This window comes from Mustela nivalis (genome assembly GCF_964662115.1).
Source record: "Mustela nivalis genome assembly, chromosome: 7".
NCBI lineage: Eukaryota > Metazoa > Chordata > Mammalia > Carnivora > Mustelidae > Mustela > Mustela nivalis.
This window is the reverse complement of record NC_139026.1, coordinates 110228982-110252248: the sequence shown is the minus strand read 5'-3', so window position 1 is coordinate 110252248 and position 23267 is coordinate 110228982. Positions and strand designations below refer to the sequence as shown.

Sequence of the window (23267 nt, the reverse complement as noted above, 5' to 3'; positions counted from 1 at the left end):
TCCTAAAATTTGTATGGAATCAGAAGAGACCCCGAATTGCTAAGGAAAAGTTGAAAAACAAAAATAAAACTGGCGGCATCACGTTACCTGATTTCAAGCTTTACTACAAAGCTGTGATCACCAAGATAGCACGGTACTGGCATAAAAACAGACACATAGACCAGTGGAACAGAGTAGAGAGCCCAGATATGGACCCTCAACTCTATGGTCAAATAATCTTCGACAAAACAGGAGAAAATATACAGTGGAAAAGAGACAGTCTCTTCAATAAATGGTGCTGGGAAAACTGGATAGCTATATGTAGAAGAATGAAACTCGACCATTCTCTTACACCGTACACAAAGATAAACTTGAAATGGATAAAAGACCTCAACGTGAGACAGGAATCCATCAGAATCCTAGAGGAGAACATAGGCAGTAACTTCTTCGATACCAGCCACAGCAAATTCTTTCAAGATATGTCTCCCAAAGGCAAAGGAAACAAAAGCGAAAATGAAGTTTTGGGACTTCATCCAGATCAAAAGCTTCTGCTCAGCAAAGGAAACAGTCAACAAAACAAAGAGGCAACCCACGGAATGGGAGAAGATATTTGCAAATGACAGTACAGACAAAAGGTTGATATCTAGGATCTATAAAGCCCCTCAAACTCAACAGACACAAAACAGATAATTATATTAAACAAAGGGTCCTGGGATTGAGCCCCTCATCAGGCTCTCCACTCAGCGGGGAGCCTGCTTTACCCTGCTCCCTCTGCCTGCCTCTCTGCCTACTTGTGATCTCTCTCTCTCTGTGCCAAATGAATAAATAAATAAATAAATAAATAAATCTTAAAAAAAAAAGAACAGTGGCTCAAAACATTTAAGTGGGTAGATTTTGGAGGAACTACCGATTTTATGGTTAATTTCTAATTTTTGTTGTATTGAAGTTAGAGATGTTTTAGAATTTATTGAATTCTTCTTTGTGATTTAAATCTTGGCCAATTTTTATGAATGTTTCTGGGTTCTTAAAAAAAAGTACTTTTTTGGGTCATCTATTGATTACAAATTTACTTAAATTTATCAGTTGTATTTTTAGATTTTTTTTTACCCTTTCTTTTATTTTGTTCTATTTGTTCTGTCATGTTTTTACATGTCTCCCATTGTGTGTGTGTGTGTGTGTGTGTGTGTGTTCATTTTCCCCTTATCATTCATTAGTATCTTTGATATGTTTCCATGTAGTTTTATGATTGTTTTGTAATCTTAGTGGATTATACCTTTTATCAGTAACAAATATCCCTCTTTGTATTGTTTAATGCTTTTCACCCGGAATTTTATTTCTTCTGATGTTATTACTACACCTATTTTTTTTTTTTGAAGTTTTAGCTGGTATTCTTTTTCCATTCCTTTATTTTCCCATTCCTTTATTTTACTCTATCATAAACAGGCTGCAATTAGACTTCTTGAAGTCAACATTAGAGTATCTATCTTTTAATAGAGAAATTGAATTTTTAGTGATTAATTTTTGTTTTTATTCCTACCATCTTGTTTTATTTTCTAATTTTCTTTTCCTTCCTCTCCCCTTCCCTTTCTCCCCACCCCACCTTCCTTCTTTTGTCTTTCTTTCCTTTTGCAGAATTGTTAAGGCTTTCCTTGTGTGTTTTTTTTTTCTTTTCCATCTAGAGATTTGGAATATATATATTCCATTTCTGTTTCTCTAATGGTTTACCTTCAAATATTTAATATACCTATTTATACACTTTCCACTGGCTGTGTATAGATTGAACGATATCTGTTTCTTTTCCATAAACAAGAGAAGAATGTCAGCACACTTTCATGTTTCTCATTCTTCCTACCTTGTTGAGATAACATAGGATTTCACTTCCAAATTGCTATTAAGGTTTTGGAAATTTTACCTTAATAGTTATTATTTTTTATTAAAAAATTTATTACAAAAGTTTTCAACCATATACAAAAGTAGAAAATACAAAGAAACCCCATGTACCCATCACCCAATCCTAACAAACATCAATATTTTGCTGTGTGTGTTTCATCTACTTCCCCAACAACCCCCTTTACCCTTTTTGGTTGGAGTATTTTATTTTATTATCTTATTTTATTCTTTTGTATTCTCACCTTTGAAAAATACTGAAAGAGGAGGGGCGCCTGGTGACTCAGTTTGTTAAGCATCCGACTTTTGATTTTAGCTCAGGTCATGATCTCAGGATGGAGACTGGGCCAGAGCTTAGTGTGGGCCCAGCATGGGGCTCCCTTCTCAGTAGGGAACCTGCTTCTCCCCTTCTCCCTCTGCCCCTCCCCCTGTACATGCACACACTCTCTCTCCCTCCCTCTCTCTAAAATGAATAAATAAATTTTTTAAAAAAAATTGAGAATTGACACACAATGTTACATTAGTTTCAGGGGTATAACATAGTGATTCCATAGCTCACCATGACTGTAGCCACCATCTGTCACCATATAACAGTATCACAGTACCACTGACTATATTCCCCATTCTGTATCCTTTATCGCCATGATGGGATATCTTGAAGCAAATCCCACACCTCATGTAATATCACTGTATCAACCCTAAATACTTCAATATGCATTCTGAAAATAATAAAACAATATGTTTTACATAACCACAAAATAATTATTACACTTAAAAATTAGCAATAATTATTTAATAAATAATACCTCCCTTAATAATTATTTAGATTTAATATGAGCTTTATGATTTCTTTGCTCATAACTCATAGCTACAAACTTTATGGTTACTTTACTAATACCATTACTCTCTTCATTCAATATCTTAGATTAATTTTTCATTCTGTAGAAGGGTATCCTTGCATAGTTGTTTCAGAGGTTTATGTAAGGGAGTAAGCTTTCTGAGCTCTTACACTTTTGGAATCAATTTTGCTTTGTTACTTGAATGCTAATTAGGCTGTATTACAGGCATCTCCATTCAAAATATATTTTCTTAGGGTGCCTGGGTGGCTTAGTCAATTAAGCGGCTGTCTTTGGCTTAGGTCATGATCCCAGGGTCCAGGGATCAAGTCCCACATTGGGCTTCTTGCTCAGCTGGGAGTCTGCTTCTCCTTCTCTCCCTCTGCCTGCTGCTCTCCCTACTTGGGCTCTCTCTCTCTATGTCAAATAAAAAGATACACATATATATTTTCTTCATAATATTGCATACATTATTTGTCTTCTATTATGTACTTTTGTTAATGAGAAGTCTAAGGAAAATTGATATTTTTTGAAAATAGCTCACTTTTTTCTCTTGGATGCTTCTAGGGTATTTTCTTTATTCTTGGTATTCTAAAACTTCTTCATACTGTGTCTGATGAAGGGACTTTTTGACAAACCTATTTGGCACTTAGTAAGCCATTTCAACCTGAAGGCTCATATCTTTATTTGAAATTTTCTTTGATCATCTCTTGATTTCATTCTTTCCATGCATTCTGTTGTTTGTACCTGAACTTGTATTAGAATGATAAATATTAACTTTTATTATAACTTTGATTTATATTAACTTTTATTTATATTTTATATGTATTTTATTTATATTTTCAATCTTTTTGTCTTTTGTCCTTATATATAAATAAATGTATATTTATATATATTTTATTTATATTTTTAATCTTCTGGTTCTTTTGGCTTATACTGAGAGAACCCTAGATTTGATCCTTCAGCCCATTATTTCATACTTTAGCTGTGCCCATTTTCTGAATATTTCAACAAGGATGTTTTCCTGAGTTGTCGCTTTAATTTGTTCTTCTTAATAATGACTTAATATTGACTTCTCCTCTGCCTTCTGTTTTTTAATTCAATAGATGTAATATGCTCTGCAGCCTCTCTAAAGATATGAATTATATTTATTTTCAAATCTTATGGCTTTTATATGTTCCTTTTCCTCCTCTTGTGCTCATTCATCTGCTAACTGAGGATTATTTATCTTTATTGGTATTCGTTTCCCCCCAAAGACTTTGGGTTTATTATTGACTGTTCTTTGTGATTGAGGACCAGTTCACATCTCTGCAGATCAAGTTCTCATTCCAGAGCCTCTCTGGGGACCATGAAAGAAACAGAACGTGTGCCGCCAGGGGAGGTGGGGCGGTAGCCTCTCTTTGAGGATAGGGGTCCTTGGGGGGACCTACTCTACTTCTCAGACCCCAACGCCCGGGAGCGTGATGGCCAGTGCTGCTCCTTTCAGCTTGTGAGCATAAGCAACTGCTCTCCAAACACAGGTCCTTTGAGGAGCCAGCCTTGTCATGGCCCCAGGTCTTTTCCGGGCCTTTTACCTGCCAATCCTGGAACTGCTCTCACTTCTTCCATAGACCACACATTCTTGGGGAGAGGTTTTCCTTAGATCTTGTTCCTTTGTCAGTCGAATCCCTTCTGGTTCCTTCCATTTAGAAATTCCTTGTTCATTCATAGCACTCTTCCATGGTGTTTTTTTTTTTTTTTTAAACCTTCTTTCTTAGTACTGTTATGGGTTTATTCTTTTAAGAAATACCTGCTGTCATTAAGAAATTTAGGAAAGGAGGGGAGAGGGAGCCATGTGCTCAGTCTTATATCTGGGTTCAGCTCTGGTATTTAAATATGGCACAGGCTTAAGTGTTGTTGTTAGATTGTGGATTAAAGCGGCCTTTGTGTTCTCAAAGTCCACCATCTGAGGGAGGTGGTAATGTCTCACTGATATTTAAAGCGTTGTCATTTTGATTTAATACATTTTGAGTAATAATGATACTTGGGCTTGGGTCTGGGGAAAGGATTCTGTAGAACTCGGTGAAGGTGGGGCTCTCTGAGAGAATGGATTTCTGGATCTTCTGGAAAGGGACCCCGGGAATGGCAGGGAGTTCACTGCCTCTTCCAGGGCCATAACATGTAGAGTATATAAGCTGGAATGGATTTTAGAAATCATCTGGTCCAGGGATGGGCTAAATAGTTCTCATCTACCAGCCCTGGTCTAGATGGTCTAGATAGTTTCCTCTAGCAGCCCAGCCTGTGAGGAACAGGAGAGTGAGAAGGACCAAGGGGACAAAGCAAGGGGGTCATTAGGAGTCAGAGGAGGAAGAAGGAGGCTGCGACGTGGACTCAGTCAGTCAGAAGCAGGCTGAGAAACACTCTTGACCCCAGCTAGGCCTGAGGCCGTGGACTTCTGGGAAGGGTGAAGGCTCATGGCTGGCTTAATGAGGAGGACACTAAGTTCATGAGGACATAATAACCAATAGAGCCCATGGCATTGACATTCGCAGCTGTACTTGTTTGCAAGGGAACCGAGACTCAGAGAAGTTAGGTGTCTTACCCAAAGCGAATGTGTCACAGGCTTGGCTTTGAGCTGTTTGGCTTCCAGACCAGGGTGCTGTCAGTGTTTGACTTGTAATCCTCTAGCATTTTGGGGGGGCTACTGGCAGGTTTGTCAGTGACCTGTGTGCCGCTCAGTGGGAAGTATTACAAATAGCACCGAAATGCCAGCTTTCTAGTGCAGGGAGGGAGATCCACCATCTTTTCCCTCCTTGCCTGCTCCCCTGGAAGGGTTCCCTTGCATTCTATGTCCAGACCTCAGGGCTGCGTCATGGAGGTGTTTGTAAGCATCTGTCCTCAGAGACTCACCTGAAGAGAAGCAGCACAGCTTGGGGAAAGGTCTGGAAGTTGTTGTTCCGGTTGATCTCTGTGGTGTCATTCAGGGCAATTTTCCCAAACACCTAAGCAGGGGGAGAGAAAAGTAGATTCAGCGAAGTGTGGGCAGACAGATTCCTAGTTCCCACCCATTGTTCAGTCGTCTCTTCAGAGGTCTTGGCTGACTGGGAGTCAGGCCAGCCCAATAGCTGAACTGAGTCCCCTGGTGTGACCCGACAGGGCCTCATAGGGGCAGGAACCTGCTGCCCCATCCAACCTCTGATCTCCATCCACCACACTGGACAGATGTAAGAAGAAAAATACCCATGGGTCCTCCAGAGAGGTCCTGCCAGGCAGCGGGGAGCTGGGCTGAGAGCAGGTGAACACTGCTACCAGCCCCATGCTTCTGTTTGGGCACAGAGTGCTCTCAGGTGTCCTTTTTGGTTACAAATTCTTGAGAATATATATTTTTTCTCTTTAAAAAAACTTTATTGAGAAATAATTAACAAACGTAATTGTATATTTTTAAAGTGTACAGTGTGGTGGTGATTTGATATACAATGCTTGTAGAATCATTACCAAGACCAAGGTAATTAACACATCCATCACCTCCCACAGTTAACATAGTAGCTGTGTGTGTGTGTGTGTGTGTGTGTGTGTGTGTGTGTGTGTGGTGAGAATGCCTAAGATCTACTGGCAGCCACTTCCAAGTACACAGCACTGTTACCAATTATAGTCACCATTAGGTCCTCAGAACTCAAGCCTCTGGCCTCCTTTTCGTTGCCATTTCAGCCCAGATGTCTACTCTTCTAAATTCAGTTCTTGGATTTTGGCGCAATCTGAAATGTGGGCAAGCTTAATCTATCCCTGAAATTAGTGGTCCCCTTATTTTTTGTGGCCTGTTAGAGCTATGCCTATCTTAGAAGCCGTTGCCCTTGGTGAGGTGGCAGGGTGGCTCTTTTTATCTAAGATTCTGGCCTAGGAACCCGGGGTCTTTCTGCAAAGAATAAACAGGGGAATCTTCCTTTAGGAGCCACTAAGGAAAAGTCCTGGCTGGTGTGAGTGCTGGGCTCTGGCGCTCTCGGGAGCCCCCAGGAGAGGCTGGCTGGAGAATGCCACTGGCTTGGAGGTAGGGGAACGTGCAGTGGGCACCTGTGAGGGGAGGCCCTTGAAACTGCTGCGTGTTTGATGGGGAGAGCTTGCCAGCCTGACTCCCGCCTTCCCTCCTCCCTCCCTCCCTCTCCCTCCTCCTTCTTTCTTTCCCTTTCTCCTCCACCCTTCTCTGTCATTAGCCCCTCCAGAACGGTGCTGGGTGGGGGCTAGTTCTCAGGCTGTCAGACCTGGGCAAGGGGAGGGGTCTGTTTGACACACCCTTCGTGTTGTTTTCTGGAAGGACCTGTCTCTCCTGAGGCCCTCGGTGTCAGTCGGGGAGTGGTTTTCCCTACAGAGAGCAGAGACCAGGCCCAGGGCAAAGGGGAGAGAAGTGAGGGCAGCACATGGCCGTTCACCCTGCTACATGCAGGATGCCGTTTGAAGGGGTTTTCTAATTCTTCTGACCTTCTTGGCCTCAGAAGTGGAAGCAGAGGGAGGGAGCATCAGGAGCAAGAGGGAGATGTCTGGGAACATGGGCCTGGAAGGCGGGAAGAGAAGTAGAGGCCGAGGAGCAGTGGGCCGGCTGTCCTACCTGCATCCCGATCACTGCGTAGATGAAGAACAGCATCACTATCAGAAGAGCCACATAGGGCAGGGCCTGGAAGGAAGCACAGGAGACCATGTGAGGCCGGTGGGGGATGGCTGACCAGATCCCTTCCCGGGGAGTGTTGCGACCTGGCTTTTGGGGGGGGGCACTTCCAAGAGCCCCCACAGAAGATCTGGGCACCAGGAAAAGACCTGAACCATGGCACTGACCTCTCATTTTCCCTTGGTTTCAATCACCTGAGAAGCAGTGTGGTGCACGGAGATAAGCAGGCTGCAGAGTAACAGATACGTATAGTAGGATACCACTTTAGTAAAAACAATCAAGCATGAACAAATGTCCTCCAACTAGACATAGGCCTTTGTTGAGTAGGGAGAAAGCCGTGAAGGATACACCCTAGGGTTTCCTGGGGAGGTGTGGGTGGAGGCAGGTTACACCCTTCCTTTACGTAGCTCGATGATATCCCACTAGTCATAATAAAAATAATTACTAAGGAGAACTTAAGTAGAAGAAAGATCATGGACTCAAATCTGATTTCTGTCACTTTCTCATCATGAGAGCTTGGCCATATGACTTAACCTCTCTGAGCCTCAGTTTCCTTTTCTGAAAAGTGAGAAGAGTAATGACCTCTCAGGGGTTCTGTGGTGTTTAAACGATAGAAGGCTTACAAAAGGCTGAGTACGATGCCTCCCACGTATTCGGGTCCCATATATTTTATTCACTCCATGTATGATCTGCCTGGCAGACAACTTAATTTTCCAGAGTCCCTGCCACTTTTCCTGGGGAGAGGCCTTCTGGGGCTCAGGGCCTATTCTGGAATCCAGGCAGCCACACGTTCAAGGCTAGGAAATGCCTTGCCAGGTGTCCACCCGCCACTAGATGGCACTGCGAGATCGCACGGACGGGGCTTCCATCTGGTTGGAGCTGGGCTCCACGTTCAGGCCCCTCCTCACAGTTACCAAGGTCTGTCGCCTTTTCCTAGGAAATAGGTATGTGTGTGGGTGGGGGAGCGGGGAGGAAATATGCTGGCGGCCTCTATAGTCATCAGGGCCATGGGATCTCACGGATAGGGTCAGCCCCCAGTCCTGCTCTCCCTAGAATCCTCAGATTCCCGGGGACTGGGGAACCGGGTATGGCACCTAACGGGAGGTTGGTGGGGCTAGCAGGGAGGGCAGCTGCAGCTCCTCAGAAAGGCCTGGTGGGCAGAGGGCTGCCTATGAGGAGTGCAACCAGGCTGGGACAGTCAAGGGCCTGGGCTGATGAGTCCCAGGGCTGGAGGCTGCCTGGAATGGTGTTTGTGCCTTTGGGAGAGGATTCCAAAGCAAGGCAGGCACCTGGCCGCAGAGCACTGCCTCTGGCTGCACCTTCAGTTATGGGCATATTTGGACCAGGGACCTCCTCTGTGCCTATAACTGGGCCCAGACTGGCTAGAGTGGGGCACGTGAAAGGAAACCTTTAGTGTAGGGAAGCCCGAGAGTGGTGCTTCCGTGGGCAAGGAGAAGCTGCCTTCAGCGTCGGGCTAGGGAAGAGCATGGACGTTTATGCAGGGGTCCCTACGCCACTCATCTTTAAGGAACTCAAGTGACCTCATGGAGTCTGCTTCTCTTTAACTTCAAACTTACATAACACTCCTCAGAGATGGCCAGGGGCGATCATTATTCTGTTTTCACAGATGGAAAATAATGGCTGAGAAAAAAGAATTAATCCTATAGTTAGGCAAGCCTGGGCCCCTGGGAGGCGACCATGTCTCCTTGAGTGGAGTGACACCAGGGTCGTAGAGAGTTTGGCTGAGATTACAAACAGGTGTGGACAGCAGACATTACAGAAATGTCTATTGGGAGGAAGGTGACAGCTGGATCCTAAACATGCTGAAAGTGGGAGGGGCCCAGAGGTTATCAGATCATCTGGGCCCATGTTTTTCAATTTTTTTCCACCACAAAACCTCTTTGTGCAGTAAATTCTTGCAGAAAAATGCACGGATGAGAGAAGAAAACAGAACCACTTCAGCCTCTCTTTTACCCCAGCTTTGGGGGAAATCTGGGGCTCCAGGAGCATGCTTTTGAAAAACACAGACAGAGTCCTGGGTTCTCATTATAGATAGGAGGAAAGCAAGGGCATAGAGGGAGACTGCGGTCACACAGCTGCTGAGTAGCAAGGTAAGGCTGGCCCTCGACTCTTAGTGGCACTGCTTCCTGTTCAGGGAGCTCCGGGGGAGCTGGGTACAGCCCCTGGTGCAGCACCCACTCTGGGAGCCAAGGATGCTCTTCTTGTAGCCCACTGAGGGCTAGGTGGTTACCTGGAAGGACTTGATGAAAGTCCACAGCAAGGTCCGGATGCCCTCCCCTCGGCTCAGCAGTTTGACCAGGCGCATGACCCGGAAGAGGCGGAAGAAGGTGATGGAGATGCGGGAGTTCTCCTCTGCGTTCTGGAATCCATTGGCAATAGGAGGTGGTAGTTAACACAGCAACAAGAGAGGTGCAGGCAAGAACGAGGTGGGCCCTGCTCTGAGCAGCACAGCCCTTGGTTGGGGAGGAGGTCGGGCAGGGCAGGGCAAAGTTAGCTGCACTAGCTTCTCTGCCCTGGGCCATGGATGAGGAGGCCAGCTGCCCCCTCTTCCAGGTAGACAACCCAGGCCTGACAACTTTGGCCAAGCCAAGCTGTACCCAGGCCCCTGAGCCTATGACCCTGTTTTTCAGGTCTCCCCTTTTCCTCTTCACTCCTGATTTTTAACCCCTGGGTGAGGAACTTCCATATGCTTTGAAATCTAGGCCGAAAGCGAGCTGCTTTGGGTGCACCCACCCTCGGCTGCGAGCTGAGATTGCAGCCACAGCCTACGTCGGGCCTGGCAGGGTGACGTGCATCCCGAGTGCGATGTGGCACTCAGCAAGGTGGCTGGGGGGGTCGTGGCATTGGTGGGCAGGGAGGGCTGACAGAGAATAGGGCTGGAGTGGGGTGCCCGCGGCAGGGATCTGGTGCTCTGGCAGCTCAGGACTCCGGAAGTCTTGTTGTGCCACCTCTTCCCATGTGGCTGCAGGGACAGTAGGGATAGGGGTGTTGCTTAGCCCATGGAGAGTGTCTGTTTGCAAGCCCTTGCCTCACCTCAGACGCTGAAGCTGTTCCCCTGCTACTCCCCTCTGTTGTGGGGCTTCTGGGAGGCCCCAACCCTTTCTAGACTGTGGGAGATCCCAGAAGGGGTGGGAGGCACACTCGAAGTGAGCCCTAGATAGGTCCGGGTCCAGGTGTAGGAGGACAGAAGGATTCTGCTTAGGGAAGATCATCTCCTCAGGGGAGTCCTGGAGCCCAGGGACAAGGAGAAGGCGAGGAAGAACTGGATGCGGGCCAAGCCAAGCGGAGGCAGGAACCTGGTGCAAGGGCTGCTGGAGTCTGCTGGCCAAGGGCCCTCCTCAACGTGTGGGACCCGGAGGGCTTGGGGCTGAGGCAGGTGCCTGGCCAGGGCTGTCCTGTCACCCTCTGCCTCCAGACCTGAGAACAACACGGACTGACCACCTCCCCCGACCCTCCCCCAGCCCGCATTGGCCAGAAAGCTGGTGCTGAGAGCCCTCTGGGAGCCCTCCACCCATTCCCCAGAGCTAGTGCAGCTCACCCAGCCCTTTTGGCACCAGGAGAGAACGGACCTTCAGGCTTCCTGTTACTGTTCCTGTCCCACGCGACCCTCAAGGGAGGAGGAGTCTCCAGGTCACTGGCAGGCAGGATCTGTGCAGGCCCCCCCCACTTCTTGCTTCTCTGCTTTCTTTTCAATCATTTCAGGCCAATCGTCCCTGACAACGTCCACACCTTGTTTGCCCCTCCTGAAAATCCTGAGTGCCCCTGAGGGCCCCCAGCGGCCCTTTGTTCTAACCTGGTAGCCTGCTGACTGTCATGGACATGGCCAGTGGTACCTGAGGTCACCCATCTTACTCTTGCTCCGTACGGGAAACCCACGAGGGTGGCAGAAAGCTCCAGAGGCGGTTGCGCCTTGCCCGCACACCCTCGTTCTGCCCTGGGAGGGCTCTGCAGAATCCATGCCGGAGGGTCTCTCCTACTCTCTGGACTCCCCAGACTGGGGGAGAGTCACAATATCTCTTTGAGTTTCAAACCAGTGCCTCAGATCTGCACAGGGGGCCTGTTCCCCTCAGGCAGGGTGACCTGAGGCTTGGGTTGGGGGCTGCTCCACAGGCTGCTCTGGAGCCCAGGAGGGACAGCCAGCCAGAGCCCTGGTCCTACCCTGGGGCCCTACACTGCCTGCCTATTTTGAAGCCTTTGATGCCCTTAATCTCTGCATTTCTATCATCCATGTATCTACTTGAAATTCTATTTTCTTTCCTTAAAAGGAGGTTGTGTTCCCACAGAGGAGTAGGCAGAGAAGGCTCAGGGTTTTATAACTCAGCTGTCAGTTCCACCATGTTCAGGAAAAGAGAAAAAAAGAAGAAAGAACAAGCTGAAGTGGGGAAGTTCAGCTGCGAGTGTCAAGAGTTTGAGAAGTTGGTGCCACAGGGGCATCTGGATTTGACGAGTTGAAAAAGGAAAAGTCAATCGTGCAGTTTAAATTCCATGCTGGGTTCAAATCCCCCACCCCGTAAACTCGCTCCCCACCCCCCCCCCCGCCACCGCCAGTAGCTGCAGTTTCTTAATGCTCTAGGAGGATAAATACATTTCTACAGAGACACAGAAATGTCCTCCAAAAAACCAAATGACAATGCAGGGAGTCAGGAGACGCCAGGGGCCACCTCTGGGAAGTAGGGTAGGATGCCCGGGTTCAGCCTTTTCCTGGGCAGCCTTTCAGCCAGCCTGGGAGGGGCTGTGTTAGGAAGCACCACTCACCGACCCAATCTTGCCCCCGTCCGCTGACTTTCAGGGAATCAACCCACTCACTTGTCCTTTTAAAAACTCACACTTGACTCCGTTTTGAAACGTGTGATGGCAGATTTTAGAGAAGCCTGTTCCAAGGAGACGTCAAGGTCACACCTGGCAGCATCTATCACTTTAGGCAAAGTGGATCACGGTCCTATATCAGGAATGCTCCCATCAAACCCCTGAGTTTGTTTTTCTGTGTAGCCTAATTTGAACGAGCTTCAGGAATTTAGAAAAATTCATGCCTGGATATTCAGCCACACTCTCAGTGACAGATTCCAGCTTACAACCTTTTACTGTGGCCTTAAACTCAGAGCACATAGGAGGCCAGTAGTTACAGACACTGGATGGTTCGTGGAAGTCATCGCCTGACTTTCTGTCTCCCGCCTGGGTCATCCCTCTCCTTCCTCTTTTCTGCAGAGCCCCTGACCATGGCGCTCATGGGTGCCCACTACAAATTTCCCACATTGGATTAAAGCTAGAGACTTTAGCCCGTGAAGTCCTCAGAATGTTTAACAGGAAATGACCCTTGGGTCCACTTCTCTCCTGGTGGCTCATTAGATGGTCAAGATCACAGTGAATGATCACCCAGAGGAAAGCTCAGGGAGGGAAAGGAACACCATTACACAACAGCACGTCACAGCTCACACGTGACCGGGCAGGCGAGGCGCAGGACAGACATGGCGGCTACATGCAGTGGGAGCGAGGCTGGGCTCCCAGAGATGCCGGGCATCAGGGTGGGTGAGAGTGAGGACGTTAGAGGAGGGTCACAGAAGCTAAGAGCGTGGTTGGGAGGGTCGGTCTTACCATAAAGGGAGAGCATTGGGTATGTTCAGCTGGCTTTAAAGAAAGGCAGATAGAAATAAGCTGTAATGAGTCTCCAACGAAGATGCCTGGTACTCTAGGTCTTGGCTAACACAGGAGCAACACCGTGGCAGGAGAGGGCAAAAGGAAACAAGTGAAAGAAATACAAAGCACAGGCCTGGCAGCTTCTGAGACATCACTGTGAGTGTGGCCTCTGCACAGATGGGTCTCCTGTCTAGGGAGGACCCTAAGGCATTGTCTACTCAAGACCATCACTGGCCACGAATGAAATAATTCACGCGCTTGTTACACAGGAGGTCTTTTGAATTTTGTGGGGGTAGGTTTTATTTTTTTCCCCTAAAATGAGTTATGAGTCCTAAGATAACCTTGGAGGGGTTACACTTTCTGCAATTTAACTCACCCCAAGCATTGCCAGCTGGAGGAGAAAGGCTTTGCTTACGTCCCAGTGCATGTCCCTGCCCAAATATTTGTGAGCAAAGGAGGTCAAGGGCAATGGCCCTTGAATTTGAGGGGAAAACTCAGTTTTAGTTAACACTGAGGAGGCCCCAAAGAGGTGGTCCTCACGCCCCTCTGTCGCAGGGCTAGTCCTCAAGCTCAGGTTCAGGAGGGAGATGGCCCCACTCAGCTACTAGTGTATAGGTGTGGAGAGCCTGGCTCATCAGTGTGAAACAATGTTTCTTACGTTTAAAGCTCTGCACATAATTTAGGATGTTATTATTAACACCCAAAATAGCTGTTCTCATGGGTCTGACTGCTGAGTTCATTTTGAGGCAGGAGCTGAAGAAACCGACCACTAGTGAGTATCCCACGTCCACCTCCGTTCCTTGAGCCTGTATCTGGGAAGGTTCTCCTATGCTTTGGGCTCCAGCACTCAGAGCTCAGCTCCTGATTGGTCCTGATCATTTTGAGCTGTTAACTCTTTCTAGAAGGTCCTGACTTTGCTTTTACCCTCCACTTTCAGATGGTTGCTCTTGTGTTTCTGTTTTTGAGGTAGAAACGAGGAAAACGTGTAATGGAAGTTCTGAAGGATGGAAATGTGCACAACTAGACATTGACTTGCGGACTGAAAATACTTATTCGTTAAAGAGTTTCTCAGCAAATTCCTTTTCTTCCCTACAGCAAATTGGTAAGATGACCTTTTTCGGGAGTAATGGAGATAAAGGGGGAAGCAAAGGAAGAGAAGGGGAGGGACACCTCTCCAGTCCCTTAGAGAGCACATTCTAGATCTTGGTTTCTGCTTCAGGAGGAACACCAGCTGCCAGGTCAGTCCACAGGCCTGGAGGCTGTGGAATCACTAGAATTTGGCTAGCAGGCTGAGAAAGAACATAGAAACACACATGCACGCATACACACACACAACCACACACAGAAGACATCTCTAGCTGCTTGAGTGCTTGTCCTCCCATCTTAAAAGCTTAGGAATTCTGTGTTTCTAGAGCTTCAGTAGGGGAGGGAGTGTGAGGGTCAGACGGAGACAAATCTATAGTACATGCAATGCCAGGGCATCAGAAGAGTTCCTGGCAGGCCTGGCCTGTTGCTCTCCTCTTGGATCTATCCTGAAAACTGTCAAAGCTCCCCATCCTCTGGGTTGATCCCATCCAGAACAGGACCAGAAAGACAATTTAGAGAACCCATTTGTGTTCATGTATTCTAATAATCTTGATTATATCTTAGTATTTTAATAAGATGTACTGAGAATCCTTAGGATACGGCTCTGCAGTAGGAGTTAAGAAATCAAGAGGAGCAAGGAAGGCAGTAGAGAGAGGAAGGATGGGGCTCTCTGGGACTCCTACTTGGGGTTCCCAGTGCAGGTAATGATAGCTCTCCTAAGAGTCTCACTTTGGGAGAATCTGGAGAGTCACAGACTACTTTCTTTCTTGGGCCTTAAGCTATGCTATTCAGAGGGCACTTTCGACCTGCTATAGCAGTATTTATCAATGAAGAACAATGTTCATAAGATCCATGATCTCAAAAATAACTAACCATTCATAATAAAATCAGAAAGCAACCACTGGGTGATTTCTAAGTGGAAACGATAGGAAAAAGCATAACGTAGAGCCCTCGCCCTCAGAGAAGCCACAGTCTTCTGACACACTGCCAACCCCCTAAGGACATTTCCTAGATGCTCTTGTGCAGTCATTCCAGTCTCTGGTATCCTGCCCGGAAGCAAGTGGAATCCCTTGGTGAGCCAGAAGGGGAGAATGGACCCACTGGGTCTGGGCATCTGCACCTTTAGCCCAGAGCCACGTTTGTGCTATCTGCCTCTCTCTGGGATTCCCTGGTAGCCTGTCTTGAACGACCACCTAGTGCCGCTTCTACTTTTTGAACTAAATTCAGAAATGGCTGGTAGCTCAGAGTACTCACACCCTTCACCTGTGACCCTTTCTCAGATTTGTTCTCAGTCCCCCTGAGGTAGCTTATAGTTTCCCTATCTGTGGTTCTCCTGGGGCAGAAGGGCAGAAAGATTCCCTGAAGACTCATGCCCTTGAGCCTGGGGACCCAACCCATACTACCCTTCTAGAGGGAGCCAGCAGAGCTGCTTACCTACTTTGAACATTCTGGCCAAGTCTTCCTATGGTGTTCTACCCAGTATTGGTAGGCACTGAGCAGCCAATGATTTCATCTTTCTGTTCTAATGATCTAACAGTTTCCAAGGGGTTTAAAGATATTGGGCAATTAATTTGTTTTTGTAATTGGCATAAATGAAATAAGGTGAGGCAGAGGCGGAACATTTTCAGAATGAGTCCTGGCTAGTGGTTCCAGCTAACAGGCTAAGGGGCAGATTGAATAAGATAACCCAGTTACCTTACTTCTCTATACTTACACAGATTACCTAGTTTTGGTATAACTGGCAATGACAACATGAGTGGCATTGGGCAGCTAATAGGAAATATTGTCTGGAAAATTGTCTTTCTGAATTAAGTACAGGATCACATTAAAAGTTATCACTCAGTGGATGAAGTCTTAGTTTCTGGAATGTCCTCACTGCTCCTTTTCATTGGGGACCATCTTTAGACCATGCATAAGACACTGAAGGATGAAACTCAGGAAGCATTGGAGGCTGGTGAAGAGAGGGGATGGAGGAGGGGATTTTCCCAGTTGTTAACATTGCACAGTCTCTGGTGAACTAAAAGATTGTTGAAAATAGCTCTTAACCATATAAAAAGGAGACCTTACCTTTCCTTCCTTCCTTCCTTCCTTCCTTCCTTCCTTCCTTCCTTCCTTCCTTCCTTCCTTTTTCCCTCCCTCCTCTTTCTTTCTTTCGCTCTTTCTTTCACATAGCCAGGAGGCAAGGATTACTAGGGATTAAAGGCTAAGTAGTAGATATCTAGGCTGTAATATTCAACCAAGCTGCCTTCTAGTATATTAAATGCAGGTTACCTTCTGATTCCCTGCAGGGAAGGCTGGCTCTTGGCTAGGTCATGAACAAGCCCCACAGAGCAGGTCTGCACAATCCATTGGTGCCATTGAGACAATGGGCATAATATTAGAGTCACTGAAATTCTACATTCCTCTGGAACATGGTCAAAAGCAATGTCACAGGAGCATGTAAGTAGCTGCCCTGCTACAGAGCTGTTGATTTTTTTTTTTTTTTAAGTACACTTGTCCAGAACTTAGGGAGTAGATCAAATATAAATTCCATTTTAGACCACATGAAGATCTGGGTCCGGCTGGCATCCCTCCCTACTCCCCAAACTCCATTCTATGCATTCACTGCCTCTAATCTCATCTCAGTTTGATCTGCAAGACAGGAAGTCTGGTTCAGTTACAAGACTGTCGTGGGATGGTGGAAGGCTGAGAGGTTGGGGTTTTGTTAGTGAAAGTCCAGTTATCTAAGTTGGGAGGATGATTATCAGTCTGGTACACATGAAGAGAGGCAGGGGTCAGGGGCTTCAAGAGACATTGACGCCACCTTCATGGTCAGGAAGTGTAGGTCAAATGTAGGTTAAGATGGGGAGGTCTTCATTATCCTTTTATCTCCTCTTCCAACCAGGAACTAAACTGTGGCCCTATAGATGTGGAGATGTGGAGGAGGTGGGAGATGCTGAATCTTAGAGCCACCAGAGATGGCAGCAGGGGAGAGAATTTTAAGAAGGCCAAAGTAAAATATATTTTAAAACTGGAAATCCTCTGAAGTTGCATGAAGAACTTCTTTGCTAGGGACACGCAAAGCTTAAATAAGCACAGGTCAACTCGGATACACAGAAGATGAGGGTAGAAGGCAATGGCCTTCAGAGTCCTTAAAGGAAGGAATTATAGGTAGTTGAAAGCAGTTCTTAGATAGAATTTCCATTTTGGTCTGTGGAGGAGGTCTTTGGTCTTTGGAGATCTGTGGAGGAGGGGTTCTAAGGAAAAGGAAAGAAGGGGGATTACAAGGGAGGCAGAAACACTGCACAGAAAAGGGCGGGGAAAAATGAGAAAGAGCCCAAAGATGAGGCGGTGGAAAGAACAGCCTCTCTTTTCCGTTGTCCACCTGTCTACCATGTTGGAGACCTCCTGGCTTGCATCTGTTTCCCATAGTAAAATTCTAGTCAGAAGGAAAAGGGCCCTTCTTGAATCTTTGTGGTTACAGACACACAGTTGAAATGCCTCTTTGGAACTTCCTTTAAGGTCTTTAGCCCCAAGGGAACTGGTGGAGAGGTACAGAGGATGGGGGTTGCTAGTTCTTGGCTCACTCTTGCTCCTCCAGTCTCTGTGGGCTAGACTGCAGAAGGTGGACAGTGGTGACCACTGTTATTAGCTGCCCAGTGGCTAACTCACATGGTTAGCCTCAAGGGTCACTGTGTTAGTCACCTGGAGCCTGATGGCTCCCCAGGTGTTATTACCTGCCAATAATTCATACTAAACAAGAGTGATGAAATTGTCAAGGTAGTTTTATCTTCCCTTGGCGAGGACAATCAGTATCCTTCACTCAAATGACAAACAGAAGGAACCCATGAAGAATAAATGAACGAAATCACTTTGTCAGCAACAATAACAACATCAATGAACTCTCTTTGAGAGAGAAAGGGAGAGGGAGAGAGAGAGAGAGAACAGAGAAGCCCAGAAGGATAGAGAAGAAAGGGGGACATAGAACAAGAGTATGACTAAAAGAAAAGACACACTAAATAGAAAGAGTAAATGGTGCAGGCTATACCTTCTGGTGGTATTCGTGGGCATTTTTGAACCCACCTGGGGCATAGATCTCTCATATTCTCTACCAGCTCATGGAATTTTCTAGGTCCCTTTGCTTGCAGCTTTCTGGCAACCACACTGACAGTAGCTTGCTAGCCTGTGGGAACTAAAGCAACAGACACTGGCTAGGCCCAGATGGCTGTCTGGCCAAACCAAGGGAGTATTGTGACAGCTTCCTTCCACTCTTCTATTTTAAGGGAAAGGAGAGGGCTGTGTGTGGACAGAAAAGATGAGAATAGGGAAGGAAAGGGAAGAAAATTAGAGGAAAAGAGAAAGTGAAGGAGGCAGAAGGCAGATGAGTCTTGCTGGGTCATAATGGGGTCAACTAACCACTCAGGTGATCCAACACAGGCTGAATTAAGAACCCCAACCAGGATGTCCAGACAAAGAGAGGTTCCCATGGACCTCTCAGGTCAAGCCTGCAGGGCACTTCTCAATGTCACAGCTTTGGAAAAGCTTGTCTACCAGGCCACTTTATCAGGCCTGACTTCTTATCGCAGCTGACCTCACAGTGCTCTGTGGTCGGTCGCCCACACAGTAAGACTTGCCTCGCCTTGCAGAGGTCTGGGAGCTTTCGAAATGACTCCTGAATTGCCAGCTAGACTGCTCATAGCCAGTCACACTGCTAAATCTCCAGAGGCCGGCTTTATTTCCAAGCAGAGTAGAAAACTGCCTTTGTAGAGCAGCTGGAGGATGGGGAGTAGAGACTCTCTCACTCAGGTGTCATGTTCCCGAAAGTCTTACATTAGACACACCAGATGTCCCAGATCTCCAGTCTTTAGGTTGAGCATTACTGCCTTCTCTTTAAGGGCAATGCTTCTTTTTGGAAGGGTAGCTAACTTAGCCACTACCACCCTAGTAAGAATTAGTACATTGGAAACAGGTGCCATGGTCGCATGAGTTTTGTTGTGGGGTTGGGGGTGGTGCTGAAAGTGGGAAGGGGGCATGGAAGGAGATCCATGAGCAACAGAAGAAGGGATCCAACAAAGGGAAACAGAGGTGTAAAGAGGTGTCAAGGATCAAGTCTGCCCCACCCCACCCAGCTTAGTCTGAGGCCATCAGTCTTGATTTAATCTCCCTTAGAGCCAGCTTTGGCCACACCGACCATTGTCATATATATAGACAATGTCTGGTTACATCACCTACACTAACGCACCTGATGGGGAGTCAGCGGCCAGATTCTTGGTTGGCCTTGCTATTAACAAGCTGTGAGAATGAGCGAGTTGTTTCCTGCCCCTGGCTTTCCATGTCCTCATCTCTGACATTCGTGGATGAGGCCCCCCGAGCCATCCTGGATGCCTCTTCTGCCCACACCCACATCCAGTCTGTCAGGAGATACTGTTCTATTTTCACAACAGATTGAGAATCTGACCATTTGGTACCACTTCCAGTGCTCCTGCTCTGTGGCCAGCTCCCCTCGCCTCCCATCTGGGTTCCTGCGTTTGCCTTCTGAGTGCTGTTCTAGCTTCCACCCCTGACGTCTAGACACAGAAAGGTGGTCCTTTAGAAATGCGTCAGACTGTGGTACTGCTCTTCTCAAAGGCACTGGTGTCTTCCCTTCTTGCTCAGTATAAAAGCCAGAATCTTGTCCCTTGTCCAGTCCCCTCTCCCTGGGCCCCTGCTCTGTGTGCTCCAGCCACCGTGGCGGCTGCTTCTGCCCCGAAGCTCCTCTCCCGGATATCTGCACGCAGCTCCTCATCACCTTCACACCTTTGCTCCATGCCATGTCCCCTCCTCAGGAAAGCCCATCTTACTGGACACTGCACCTGCCTTCCCTGTCCCCGCTACCTCTGATCCCTCTAACGTGACATAATTTCTTCTGAAGCACTGATCATCATTTAGTCCACTGTATGATATTCCTATTTTCTAGATGTATGGCTCATCGTCTGCTTCTTCCCTCTACCCTGGAATGCCAGCTCATGAGGAACGGGCTTTCATTTTGCCACCGATGTATCCTAGGTGCCTGAGATAGTGCCTGACACACACAGAAGGTGAGACCATAAATGCAGTGGGATGGCCTGGGATGGGTGGAGAACCCGTTTCCTGAGAGGGAGGGGGTGCCACAGCCTACTGGTGAAGGCAAGGAGGGAAGAGAAGGCATTTGCGAGGACAAGAGTATAAATTGCGGGGACAGTTTGAGGGCAGTTGGGAGTAAATTTGGGATTTGGTGAGGGAAACGAGAGTTGATTTCTATAGTCTTAAAAGAGTCAAAGATGATGAGTGACAGGTGAAAAGCCCTCATGGATTCCTCTGACGCTGAAAGTGTGGGTTCCTGCCAAATAGAACATATGTCTGGGAATGGATATCTTGTGATGATGACAGTCTGACTAGAATGTTCTGGGAAGGCCTAGAGCAGCACCCTGGGAAACCACCCTGGCACTGTGAACTTCCTCATACCAGAGAGCGTCTAGACCCAGAAGCTGCTAGTGACCTGAAGGCAGAGCCACGTGGTGGAGGGACCTGCTTCTGAGACTAGGCATCACTGCTCCTTTGTTTGTCATCCACCATACTGGCTGCCCCTGAGGGCAGGGTTGCGCCGGGCCTGTGCTCATGGCGTGGGCCTCTTGAGACTTGGGTTGGGCACATACTCGGTGCTTACTTTCATCTGGCTGAACCTGTCGGCCACACTCCAGAGTCTAACCATATCCGGGAAAGTAAGGACCCTCCCAGCTCTTCTAGGAGGGCTTTTGGAAGAAATGTCCTTTGCTTGGGTGCCACACTTGGGAGCCACAGTCTCTCCCACTGAGTAGTGCTTTGCAGTTCCACAGAGTTTTAAAATAGATGCTGTTATTTCGGTCTCCAAACACACTGCAGGAAAAATCATCACATTCCTTTGACAGATGAGGAAACCAAGTCTTCACCATTTCGCTAACTTCTCCGGGAAGAAGTTCTGACTTCCTCTCCCACACTGCCTTCGGGATGTGGGTGACATTATGGTTATTCTCTTGGTTCAGAAGCCAATCATTGTGCTGGGGGTGGGTCTTGGGACACCTCCTCTTGCCCTCCAGCACACGCACTGTCCCCATTTCATCCCCAGACAAGCCTTCAGTATGACTTTTAACAAATCCTTCAGCCTGGAGGAGTGAGGAGTATCCCAGCGAGGGGTCGAGGGAGGCTGGAGGAGCTTGAGCTATTAGAACTCTAAGGCGGTCTGGTACATAATTTTTTGCTTTGAAAATGGGAAAAGAACCTGTATGGTTACTGGAAATATAAATGACAGGACCTAAGGGCAGATCCAATCCTGGCTGGGGGGAGTACCGTTGAGGGGGTTATGTGAGATGTATGTGTTTGTTACAGGCATCTTGGACTGAAGAGACAGGGACTGTGGTCAAGGGCAAAGTGAATGGGCTATAGCAGGAGGTCTGAGTTCTAGCTGTGTGGCTCAGAAAGGCACTTAAATCTCTCCATCAGTATCTTTAGGGTCAGCAAGCTGGGGATGATAATTCTTGCCTGTTAAATTCACAGGGCAGGTAAGAGTTACCTGAGATACACATATGTGCAGGTGAACTGTAAGTAGAAAATCATTATGCAAACATAAGGATCTGCAGGATGACTTCAACCTCCTTTCTTGCCCTGCATACCCCCTCGAGACCCCACATAGCCTAGCCACTCTTTCAGTAGAAATCTTATACCCTGGTCACTTTCTTTCTTTTTGCTTTGTTTTTCACTTAAGAAAAGCAATAGTTTGGGAGAAAATGGCAGGTTGAGTGGTACAGGCCTTGCCAACGGCGAGAACCACAAAAGACCCCCTCACAACCTCGGGACTGTATCGAGGGGAACAGCTTGCTGTCACCTTTCTGCATCTTCCTGCCACAGGGCTCCTAGTCCGGACCTGTATGGACCTGTACCCTCTGTTCTTCCCTATCCCCCATCCCACAGGCTCCCTCAGTTGAGAGCAGTGCACGGGCGGAACTCCGAGCAAGCACAAAGGCGTTGACCTTTAGAAATGCAGGGATGACTCCTGGCCCTGTAGCACCGTCAGTAGAACCTGACGGACACTTGTAGGGCTCAGAGGGTGCCCAGATTGGTGAGGTGAGGGGGATGGGCCTTGGGGGGAGGGATGGTGCAGAGCATGAGGAGGAAGGTAGACTTTTTTTTTTTTTTTTAATGATCTAATGTTTTTCTGGGAGAAGTTAAGGGACAGTGTGTATACACATGCACGCACGCACGCACGTACGCACGCACACACACCATGAGACAAAGACAACCCAGGGGGATCTCAGAGATAGAGGGGCCATCAAATCTATGGCTATAGGGTGAGCAGGTATAGGGTGAGCAGGGCAGGTGTGAGAGGCCGATAGGAGGGGGAGGGAGGGAAAGTGCAACAGGCTCCTTCCAATGCCCACGTGCTGGAAGTGGGGGGCAGAGGGGCTTCCAGTCAGGGGAATCAGGTGGATAAGATAACATGTCAGTTCAACTGATTGGGAGCGAAATAGGGAGCTGGCAGGGGGACGGTAAGGATGCAGTGGGGGGGGGGGGTTGGGTTGCGGTTGGTAGGGTAGATTCAAACATCTTAGATCAAAACCCTACAGCGTCTGCTCCGTGCTGTTATTCAATGGTTCAGCGCATCAGAGGTTTGTGCAAACATTACCAAGTCTCTTAATTAAGGAAAAATAATAACAATGAAAAAATTAAACAACACATGTTAAAGACTAACTGCCAGAGGGCTCCCTATAGATAAAGAGAGAAGGTTTCAACATGCCAGGTAACAAAAAGACATGTGCAGGGACTGGAAGGAACTGTATAGGAGGAGACAGCTCGGGAGAAGATGGCAGGAGGCCCTGGGCCAGGCGCTGGGGTTCTGTCTGAGGCCAGGGAGCCAGGGGTGGGGTCATGAGGGGCTTGGAGAGCAGGGAGAGAACGGGGTGGGTGCGAGAGTCCGTTCTCTGGGTAGCTCCATGTGGGAGTGAGCTGCTCATCCAGAGGCTGCTTCCACAGCGAGTGGGGAGGCAAGGCCCCTGCCCCTGAGAAGACCTCCAGGTGGGCCGCCCAGAGCTCTGGTTCTCTGGCCACCCCAGAGACGCCTCAGGTTCGGTGGTCCACCAGGAGAGAGCTCCTTTCCAGGAAGCCATGGGGGTGAAGGGAAGACAGGGTAAAGAGCAGTCTGAAGGTGAAGGTGGGGG

At 47.6% G+C, this 23267-nt stretch overlaps 1 protein-coding gene across 32 annotated transcripts in view; it reads right to left on the bottom strand.

Annotated features, from left to right (window-relative positions):
- Positions 1–23267, bottom strand: part of CACNA1C (calcium voltage-gated channel subunit alpha1 C) — a 737989-nt gene that overhangs the window by 50821 nt on the left and 663901 nt on the right. For 21 of the 32 annotated variants that reach the window (XM_082741039.1, XM_082741028.1, XM_082741045.1 and 18 more), the window contains 4 exons: positions 12952–12984; positions 9590–9718; positions 7282–7347; positions 5592–5683 (listed from right to left, as the gene is read on the bottom strand). In XM_082741039.1, coding sequence (XP_082597165.1) covers positions 5592–5683; positions 7282–7347; positions 9590–9718; positions 12952–12984 — 320 coding nt within the window. The remainder of the gene's footprint in view (positions 1–5591; positions 5684–7281; positions 7348–9589; positions 9719–12951; positions 12985–23267) is intronic. The other 11 variants (XM_082741042.1, XM_082741047.1, XM_082741046.1 and 8 more) reach the window with 1 other exon arrangement.